At 41.3% G+C, this 11,404-nt stretch overlaps 1 protein-coding gene across 1 annotated transcript; it reads left to right on the top strand.

Moving 5' to 3' along the window:
* The first annotated feature begins 4,913 nt into the window (after window positions 1-4,913).
* On the top strand, window positions 4,914-10,700 carry LOC119646524 (non-structural maintenance of chromosomes element 4 homolog A-like). Its single transcript, XM_038046988.1, has 6 exons — window positions 4,914-5,232; window positions 5,290-5,519; window positions 8,130-8,300; window positions 8,364-8,456; window positions 8,513-8,755; window positions 8,809-10,700. Exons 1-6 carry the CDS (start codon window positions 5,103-5,105, stop codon window positions 8,851-8,853), a joined length of 912 nt encoding a protein of 303 aa, XP_037902916.1. The 5' UTR covers window positions 4,914-5,102; the 3' UTR covers window positions 8,854-10,700.
* Window positions 10,701-11,404: the final 704 nt, after the last annotated feature.

The following is an 11,404-nucleotide window of genomic DNA, read 5'->3' as shown; positions in this document are numbered from 1 at the left end:
AATGTCAATGTTTTCAACGGGTTTTCGGAAATATCTCGAAAACCATGCATTTTATGTATAAATGATATGAAGCAGAAATATAGCATATTAAATAACAAAAACAAATGATTTTTTATTTATTTTTTTGAGTTTATAGCTGGTGAAGCGTAAATTCCTAATGTCTAAAGAAATTAATACTTTCAAGATCAAATAACACAAAGCCTGTAACTTTTAGTGGGAAATAATCTAAGATTCCTTTAAAGAACTCAAAAAGACGGATAAAATGAGGAATAATAGAAGTCAGTGGGATAAATAATAACGGCTAAGCAATGATCAAAACAATCTAATTACCAGAATTTTTGATATAAAAAACAATAAAAACAAAACGTGGCTTTTTCATACAAATTGAAAATAAGTCCAATCGTTGAGAACCCACTGTATTTAACGCCTCGAAATAAGTTCTGAAAATTTGGTAGATATGAACTACGTAGTTTCAGAAAAAAGTGTAATTTACCCCAAAAAAAATTTTTTTTTGGTAAATACTCCAAAAAATAAAAAATATAGTGAAAAAATGCTAAAGTACGAAAATGTCTTCTTTTTTCACTAAAATGTTAAATGTTCAATCTCTAAATTTCATCTTTATTTTTTGAGATATTTAAAAAAAAAAATTTTTTAGGTAAATCACCACACGAACGTAAAATGTTTACTAAACATGTTTTGTTTAGAATTGACCACCTCATCGATTTCTGTGATTATTTCAAGAAAAAAATTCCACCCAGGGGGTACCGGCCCAGAGGAGGCGCACATCGGTGCTATCAAACTTCTGTTTCTTATGCCACCCTCTACCCCCGTCCCAAGTTTCATGTCAATCGATCTTGGCTGAAAGGCTGGACTACATGCAACCGCAAAGCTTCAAGATGGCCAGAGTGAGTTGATTAACAATAACTAACCCGAACATGGAAGGATATATGTATACTTTAATATCAACCCCAACTACATTTCTTTCCCGTCACGGAAATGGTTATTCTATAATGTCCTACGCCGACTCTATGTGCCTCCACATCCGATAAGCCTTAACCTGGTTGGAGATCTATAACACTTGCGTGAATTCCAGGTCCATACGGAAGGCATAGGAAGGAAGGAAAGAAGGAAACTGGGAATAAAATTTCTACAGACGTGATTCAATACCTTTCCAATTTCATACATTGTACAACTGTAATTGCCTACATAACATTAAAGTTCGAAGAGCGTTGATTTTCATTAGAATCCGTTTATTTTTCTTGCTGCGCCCATACTTTTCTTCCACTGGACTGTGTTCATTTTATCCACAACCAGACGGTCGTGATATCGCTCATAGATTTCGTCATTATGTAGGCTACGGAATCGTCCACCCTCATGTAGGGGGCCAAAAATTCTTTGGAGGATTCTTCTCTCGAACGCGGGCAAGAGTTCGCAATTTTTCTTGCTAAGAACCCAAATTTCCGAGGAATACATGAGGACTGGCAAGATCATAGTCTTGTACAGTAAGAGCTTTGACCCTATGGTGAGACGTTTCGAGCGGAACAGTTTTTGTAAGTTGAAATAGGCTCTGTTGCCTGTCAACAACCGTGCGCGGATTTCATCGTTGTAGCTATTATCGGTTGTGATTTTCGACCATAGACAGGAGAAATTTTCAACGACCTTAAAGTTGTAGTCTCCTATCTTCATTGTTTTCATTTGATCAGTGCGATTCGAAGTTATTCGTTGTTTTGGTTTTCGTTTTGGCGCTGACGTTACCACAATGTGCTTCTTGCCTTCAATATTGTGCAGCCGAGATCTCGTGCCTGCTCGACCTGGATGAAGGTAGACTGTACATTTTGGGTTGTTCTTCCAATTATGTCGATATCGTCAGCATAGGCCAGTAATTGGATGGACTTGAAGAAGATTGTGCCTCTTGCATTTACATCTGCATCGCGAATCACTTTCTCAAGGACCAGCTTAAAGAGGACGCATTATAGGTCATCCCATTGTCGTGGACCGTTGTTGATGTTCAATAGTCTCCAGAGTGATCCTGCTGCTTTTATCTGGCCTCATTCATTGGTCAGGGTCAGTCTAGTCAGTCTTACCAATTTCGTTGGGAAACCGAATTCTCTATTGGCCGTGTACTCTGGCTATACTGTCATAGGCGGCTTTAAAGTCGATGAAGAGATGGTGCAACTGATGTATATATTCCAACAGTTTTTCCATCTCAGAGAAAATCTGATCTGTTACTGATTTGCCTGGAGTGAAGTCTCTTTGATATGGGCCAATGATGTTCTGGGCGTGTGGGGCTATCCGGCCTAACAAGATAGCGGAGAATATCTTATAGATGGTACTCAGCAACGTGATACCTCTATAATTGCGCACTGCGTGATATCCCCCTTTTTATGTATGAGACAGATAATGCCTCCTTGCCAGTCGTCAGGCATTGATTCACTGTCCCATACTTTGGGCATCTGTTGATGAACCCCTTGATGTAATTGGTCGCCTTCATGTTTAACAAATTCGGCTGCAATTCCATCGGCTCCTGGCGACTTATGATTTTTAAGCCGACGAATTGCGTGTACTGTTTCTTCTATACTTGGTGGTGGCAGTATTTGTCCGTCGTCTTCAGTTGGTGGCACCTCCAACTCACCAATATTTTGGTTTTTGAGCAGTTCATCAAAATACTCAATTCATCACTCCAATATACCCATTCTGTCGGAAATCAGATTTTCCTCTTTGTCTCGGCAGGATGAGCATCTGACTTGTTGGTAAAACTTCCACGCTTGGTGCGGTTGCTCCCTGTACTTTTCGAGTTCATAGACCTGTTGGTTCTCCCAGGCTTCCTTTTTCCGTGTGTGAAGTCGCTTCTCCGATCAACAGAGTTCGTGATAAGTCTCCGCGCGTGCCCGCGTTCTTTCAGAATGCAATATTACTCGGTATGCAACATTCTTCCGTTCCATAGCTAGCTTACACTCATCGTCAAACCAGCCGTTCCGACTCCTTTTGCGACTGGGGCCAGGTATGTTTGTGGCCGTATCAATGATAACGTTCTTCAGGTGGTTGTGAAGATCATTTGTTGATGCTTCATCTCCAGGATCTCTTTTGACTGCGGTTATTGCTGTATCCATTTTCCTCGTATAGGTGTTGCGGATGGCTATATTGTGATTGGCTTCAGTATTCACTCTCACCTGATTGTCAGAGGAGATTGTAGGTGGTGTCGTAATTCGAGCCCGGATCACTATTCCAACGAGACAGTGATCCAAGTCTATATTGGCCCCTATATGTTCTTACATTCATCAAGGCTGAGAGGTGTCGACGTTCAATTAGCACGTGGTCAATTTGGTTGAAAATGGTCCCGTCTGGAGAATCCCATGTATGTTTGTGGACCACTTTGTGCGCAAACCAGGTACTTTCCACAACCATTTCGTGTGATACTGTTAACTGAATAATCTGCAGTTCGTTATTATTGGTATCTCTATGTAAGCCATGGGAGCCGACGTATCCCCTGAATACGGGCTCCGTCCCTACTTGACTGTTGAAATCTCCAAGAATGATTTTGATATCATACTTGGGGCAGGCTTCGAGGGTCCTCTCAACTACCGCGTAGAAGGTATTCTTCTTCGACTTTGCAGTCTCCTTAGAGCGCATAGCCATTAGTTTATATTTTCAAACCCGATAATAACAGGTTTCATTTTTTGGCTAACTAAGAAACCTACTCCGAGCACATGGTTTACTGGATGGCCGCTATAATATATGGTGTAGCGGCTCTTCTCCAGGAAACCGGTACCTGTCCATTCCATCCCTTGCAATGCTGTTACATCAGCCCTATATTGGTACAGGGTATCGGCTAGCTGCTCAGCGGTTTCATCTCTCTACAGGGAGCGCACGTTCCATGAGAAAATGCGCAAATCGTTATTCCTTTGTCGTCGCCGGGTTCATCGTTGTGTAATCCGTCCAGTCCGAGGCTCCTGTTGTGGCTTCGTAACAAGTTGTTTTCCGTGTAGGGTTGTCAGCCCTACCCAACTCCCAACCTGGAGGACTAGTTGGTACATTTTGCCCCGTTTTTAGGCGCGGGAAACTCATCTTCATCCTGCTCCGTCTGCAGTTTTTCATGAGGAAAGAATTCCCAGTGATCATCACGTGAAGGTGGAGATAGGGTTTGGTAGTAGGGCTGTCGTTGCTGGTTCATCAGGCGTTTACTAGGTTTTATGTTCCACCGTGGGTTCCAATCCACGTTTCGCCCTGGGACCTACACTACCTTTTGACCGTCATTTGTATGTTTAGATATTCGTTTTTCAGCCCTCTCTCTACCAGGACATTTTTCACTAGTGTACCAAAAATATCGGTAGTCAGTAGTATAATTTTCAGAAATTGACTTAAGTTTATCCTACAATCGTCAAGTTTTATGGTCATATAGGCTATAATATTGAGCATAATACTGCCAAGTTTAGTGAAAATTGCGCTATTGCTAACAAAGTTATAACGGGTCAAAGTTGTCGTTCCCGCACAAATTTACTGCAATTTGAAACTGAACGTCAGTATTGTAATAAACATAGAAAATACACAAAACCTTCCATACCTGAAACATTCAGCTTCGGGTTTGTCCACTTGTTTTATTTTTATGAATAATTTGCCATGCTTTCCTTGTCCAATAAGATAAATTCATTACTTCTTGGAGATTTTTTTTTTAAAATCCAGGTCTTGACAGATAAACGCAATAATTATACAATTATATAAAGGGCGGATAATGGCGCAATATTGCATTTGTCCAAGTTCGAGTTAACTGAACAGTCCGGGTAGATGCAAAAGATTTTCAAGCCACAATTGATTGCATTTAAACGAGCTCCACTGTAATACATTGTGACTCTCTAGTTGCACATATATTCGCAACCTTTATCAGTTCGACTTTTTTAATCTGTCGATATCAGAAAGAACCCACTTCAAGTGTTTTATTCTGCTACTTGACTGGTTACAGTCGACAGATAAGTTAAAGTATTTTTTCAAGTGATTGTGAGCATTGAAACTTTTTTCGAATCGAAAAAGAGTAGTTCGGTCTCGGAAAGCAGCAAGATACTGGAAACTAGACAAAGCCTTCTCTTGCAAATCATACTACTTCCAGGATGCAGTCTCGTCCATGTACACAGGACGCTCTAGCAAACCCCATGAGTTCAACATCGAATACAATGAATAGTGGGGAAAGGAAACGTCAGTATATGAAGCTGATCGAGCGTGGAAATGAACTGCAAAAAGGTTTGTATTCTTTATCATGGGTGTGTAACCACTGATTTGAAAGGCATTCTTCTTCAGAAATGGCAGCGCATAGTACGGACAGTACATGCGCCATCAAGGAAGTTTCTTATCTCGTAAATGAATCGAATAAACTGATAAACTTCACGACAACTAATAACCATGCTGAGAGCACATCAGAAGCACTTATGGATTCGCAAGTGATGAAAATTTCACATGAAATCGTTACAGACGTCGTGAACATAGTTTGCAATTTGGAGTTCTCGACAGAGGAATACTGCGCCGCAATTGTAAGTGATCTTTCCGTCATTTTCAGGCACACCCATTTACTCGTATCTCCAACAGCGTTAGGCATCATTATTGTTAACACCGACTGGCGATGACACGACACGGCGAGTCGGTTACCGCCGACTGGAAACGACCCAACACGACAGAATACTGTCTGGTGTATTTGCAAGATATACATACTGAAGACACTATTATTAAGTTATGACTGGCTTAAACAAATGTCTCTGCCTGCCTAAGACAACAGGCGGATAAATGTATGCACTTGTTTCAGACATCAGACATACAAATGCCTGCGCTTTTATCAAACAAATCTTTGTGTCAGAGAAACATCTGTCCTTATGTCAGGCAAATGTGTCTATCTTGTAACCAGAAAAGCAAATGTCAGCAAAATTTCTGTTTCAGGCGGAGTCCGATGCTGGTCTTTAAAGTGGTTTTCAACCTATGCCTTTAGGCCGTGCAGTTTCAAGTGAGTGATAGCCTTAAATTCGAAACTGCCCCACTGACTGCATTCGTAATAATTATTATACTTTACCACCCGGAATTAAATATTCTAGTTCCTCTAGCAACTGATTTCATCGTTATGTAGGCTACGGAATCGTCCATCCTCATGTAGGGGGCCAAAAATTCTTCGGAGGATTCTTCTCTCAAACGCGGTTAAGAGTTCGCAATTTTTCTTGCTAAGAACCCAAGTCTCCGAGGAATACATAAAGACTGGCAAGATCATTGTCTTGTAGAGTAAGCGCTTTGACCCTGTGGTGAGACATTTCGAGCGGAACAGTTTTTGTAAGCTGAAATAGGCTCTGTTGGTTGCCAACAACCGTGCGCGGATTTCATCATCGTAGATGTTGTCGGTTGTGATTTTCGACCCTAGATAGGAGAAATTATCAACGGTCTCAAGGTTGTAGTCTCCTATCTTTATTCTTCCCGTTTGACCAGTGCAGTTTGATGTTGTTAGTTGGTTGGTTTTCGGTGCTGACGTTCCCACCATGTACTTTGTCTTGCCTTCATTGATGTTCAGCCCAAGATCTCGCGCCAGTCGCCGCCTGCTCGATCTGGATGAAGGCAGTTTGTACGTTTCGGATCGTTCTTCCCATGATGTCAATATCATCAGCATAGGTCAGTAGTTGGGTGACTTAAAGAGGATTGCACCTCTTGCATTTACCTCATAATCACGGATTACTTTCTCGAGGACCAGGTTAAAGAGGACGCATGATAGGGCAGCCCCTTATCGTAGACCGTTGTTGATGTCGAGTGGTCTTGAGAGTGATCCTGCTGCTTTTATCTGACCTCGTACATTGGTCAGGGTCAGCCTAGTCAGTCTTATCAATTTCATCGGGTTACCGAATTCTCTCTTTGTCGTGTACAGTTTTATCATGGCTATGCTATCATAGGCGGCTTTCAAGTCGATGAAGAGATGGTGCAAGTGATGTCCATATTCTAACGGTTTTTCCATCGCTTGCACACAGAGAAAACCTGATCTGATCTATTGCTGATTTGCCTGGAGTGAAGCCTCTTTGGTATGGGCCAATGATGTTCTGGGCGTATGGGGCTATCCAGTCTAGCAAGACAGAGGAGAATATCTCATAGATGGTACTCAGCAACGTGATACTTCTGTAATTGTCATATTTAACCAATTCGGCTGTAATTCCATCGGCTCCTGGCGACTTATGATTTTTATGCCGATGAATTGCACGGACTGTTTCTCCTATACTCGTACTTAGTGGTGGCAGTATTTGTCCGTCGTTTTCAGTTGGCCGATATTTTGGTTGTTGAGCAGTTCATCAAAATACTCTATCCATTGCTCCAATATACCCATTCTGTCGGAAATCAGATTTCCCTCTTTGTCTCTTCAGGATGAACATCGAGGTGTGTAAGGCTTCATTCTACTGACTTATTGGTAAAACTTCCGCACCTGGTGGTTCTCTCAGGCTTCCCTTTTCCGTGTTTGAAGTCGTTGCTCCGCTCGCTGGAGTTCGTGATAAGTCTCCGCGCGTGCCCGCGTTCTTTGAGAATGCAACATTATTCGGTATGCAACATTCTTCCTTCCGTAGCTAGCTTACATTCATCGTCAGACCAACCGTTCCGACTCCTTTTGCAGCTATGATAACATTCTTCAGGTGATTGTGAAGATCATTTGTTGATGCTTCGTCTCCAAGATCTCTGTTGACTGCGGTTATTGCTGTATCCATTTCCCTCTTATAGGTGTTGCGGAGAGCTGTGTTGTAAATGGCTTCAGTGTTAACTCTCACATAATTGTCAAAGGGGATTCTGGGTTGTGTTGTTATTCGAGCTCGGAGCACCATGCTAACGAGATAGTGATCCAAGTCTATATTGACCCCCCTATATGTTCTGACATTCATCGAGGCTGAGAGGTAGCGGCGTTCGATCAACACCTGGTCAATTTGGTTGAAAGTGGTCCCGTCTGGAGGTTGCTACAATTTGTCCCGTTTTTAGGCACGAGAGGTTCGCCTTCATCCTTCTCCGTCTGCAAATTTAAACCATGTAATCATCAATTATGTTTTTGCCCAGCTCGGTGCCCAGCCATATCGTTTCGTATGGGCATCAAAAGTGAGGTTTCGACACCAATAAACTGTGGTTCTGAATATTTTCAGAAAGGTAAATTTGCCGGCAATGCGTCGATCGATTGGAACATCATGGCAAGTGTCATTGCAGGGAAGTTTACAGCACACAAGAATAATATCTGCCTTCTGGGCTCTTTTAAAAACCAACCGCCAAAAATTGTACAAAAGCCGGCGAGAACAAGGCGACCTAAATCGACTCCGGTAAGTCTCTGTTAAAGGAAACAAATAAAAAGTTAGAATTTACGACATTAATCCCATTATCAGTCACAGCTTATAAAGCCTGAAGATGTGAAAAAACTAGAATCAGAGACCCGAACAGGGAAAAACCTAAACATATTCCTGACCAAATTCGTTAAGGTAACAAAGGCTTCGCCTTTCTTTTCAGTAGTCAAACTTCTAAATAACCTTTGCAGGTGTTTATAGCAAACAAAAAACAACCAATCCCGTATTATAAAGTCATTATTGACCCTGCGGACTTCATGCAAACACTAGAGAACGCCTTCCAGGTGGCTTTTCTAGTCAGCAATGGTTCTGCTGTGATTGAAGAAGATGAAGACGGAATGCCAGTGGTCAGACCGGTGTTTGACAAATCTGAAAATAACTCTAAAAAGGTGCCAGTGCAAGCTGTGTCCAATATTACAATGAAGATCTGTCTGGTAAGAGAGAAATGTCGAAAATTGGAAAGTTTACTGTAGGAAGCTACTTCCAGGACATGGCAGAACGTTACAACATAAGGGAACCTCTAATCAAATAGCTAAATAGCAACGCCATCCTTCTGGATTGAAGGTTAATATGACGATCAAAATATTTAGGAATATTTTTTTTTTATTTGTTACATCTACTGTTAACAAAATCCTTTCGATGTCCCAAACTTACGTTTTTGTTCTGGTGAAGATTTTTGATATCGGTTTCGCCGTAATTTCGGCACGGTTTATAGCAATGACTGTACGCTTGTCACCAAAACTGCTATGATAATAATCGTTGGCGCAATAACCCAATTAAATCAGGGCTTTGAAGTGTGTTAGAGCACTTCTTTCAAGGCTGTAACGATACACTATTGGATTTACATTACCCTGTAGGAGGCAGGCAATGTGGTCAGCATTGCGCTCGCCCGAGATTATTACCCTGATTTGACTTAGGTACTTATTCACAGCTGAGTCGACTGGTATCCAACGTCAAATCACGATGCAACTTCCACTGCCACCAGTGAGATTTGAACTGCAACCTTCCGTACGACGGCCTTGTGCTCTAACCACGCGGCTATCCGGACACACCAAAACTGCTATGATAATGATAAAGTAGGCTTACTCCATATTCAAAAACAAATTTTGTCGCCTTTTCCTGACGTAAGTTACGCGGTAATCTCTAATTCGGTATTGTGTAAAAATGCAAGTGCATTGACTAAAAAATCGCTGCAATAAGGGACACTTCGAGATGTATATGCAAACCAAAATGAGTCTAATGTTAATCGGATTGAGGAAACTAGAGACAAGACAAAAAGGAGACAGCGGAAAAGGGATTCAAATTAGTAAATCCACCCGAGCGACTGTAAACGCAATAACACATTCTCTGGGGAAACAAGGGAACGAGCAAATAAGTTCCCTAGAGAAAGATTGAAATGAATAAATTTAGAAGTGAAACAAGTTGTGGATTTTTTATGTAAAAAATACAACCTTGGCCGAAAGTATTAGGCAATATATAATTTCAGTTTTTCTCTCATTTTGCGAATAAATTGAAACTCTTCTAGCCTCCTTTTAAACGATCGCGAACTGGGTCGGCCAGTCCAACCACGCAATGCTTTGAACCAACGCATTGCCGTAGCTAATTTGTGATATGGGGCGTTGCGTTGTTAGAATTTAATCTCACCCAAGTTAGTGTCGCCAAAAGTGCACGTTAAAGTTCTGTTCATACGATCCAGCAGCTAGTATGTCCAGCACTGAACGTGTCAGGTACAACCGAATTTTTCCATATATTTCCTATGAGAGTATTCATACGATCCAGCAGTAGGCGTTCCAGATCCATACAGACATAGTGTTCGCATACAAACTTACAAAGAGAACAGAAAACGAAGTAATTGTAAAATCGCTAATTTCGCATAATTTCTTGTACTTATATTTAAATTCGAAGTTGGCGCGTGTTAATATTTTGTTAGGATAAGCAAGTTTAGGTTAAGGAAAATTGTATATAAAGAAGATATTAGACTGAAGTAAATGAATTGTTAATCAGTGACAAAAGCCTTTACTTTCTTTCCTTTGGTGAGACTGGCAGAGGAACTGAACAGCTCAGCCTGCATATACTAGCGCTATACTAGTTATATAGCGGACAGAAAACTCTCAGTACTGAACTGGTAATAGGCATTCCAGCAGCGATACTGCTATTCCAATACTGAACTAGAGTCCATGTGTAGACTGCCATGCGAACTTCTATTTCATTTGTAATTTCGCGAAAAAAATTTGTTCCTTTTTCAGTTATGAATTTACCATCAACTTGATTATGACTACAATGTCATGCAGAAAGAAAGGTAGTTGCATTTGTCGATAAAAATCATACAAACTTTACATGCATTCATTTTTCATTAGTTTACATTGATGAAATCATTGATCATCATCAACGGCGCAACAACCGGTATCCGGTCTAGGCCAGCCTTAATAAGCAACTCCAGACATCCCAGTTTTGCGCCGACGTTCACCAATTCGATATTCCTAAAAGCTATCTGGCGTCTTGACCTACGCCATCGCTTCATCTCAGGCAGGATCTGCCTCGTCTTCTTTTTCTACCATAGATATTGCCCTTATTGACTTTCCGGGCAGAATCATCCTCATTCATACGGATTAAGTGACCCGCCCACCGTAACCTATTGAGCCGGATTTTATCCACAACCGGACGGTCATAGTATAGCTCATAGATTTCGTCGTTATGTAGGCTACGGAATCGTCCATCCTCATGTAAGAAGCCAAAAATTCTTCGAAGGATTCTTCTCTCGTACATGACCAATAGTTCGCAATTTTTCATGCTAAGAACCCAAGTCTCCGAGGAATACATGAGGACTGGCAAGATCATTGTCTTGTACAGTAAGAACTTTGACCCTATTTTGAGAAGCTTCGAGCGGCACAGTTTTTCTAAGCTGAAATAGGCTCTGTTGGCTGACAACAACCGTGCGCGGATATCATCATCGTAGCTGTTATCGGTTGTGACTTTTGACCCTAGATAGGAGAAATCATCAACGGTCTCAACTTTGTAGTCTCCTATCTTTATTCTTCCCGTTTAACCAGTGCGGTATGATGTTGTTGCTTGGTTGGTTTTTG

Source organism: Hermetia illucens, chromosome 1 (genome assembly GCF_905115235.1).
Source record: "Hermetia illucens chromosome 1, iHerIll2.2.curated.20191125, whole genome shotgun sequence".
NCBI classification, from domain to species: domain Eukaryota; kingdom Metazoa; phylum Arthropoda; class Insecta; order Diptera; family Stratiomyidae; genus Hermetia; species Hermetia illucens.
This window is presented reverse-complemented; position numbering and strand designations above follow the sequence as displayed.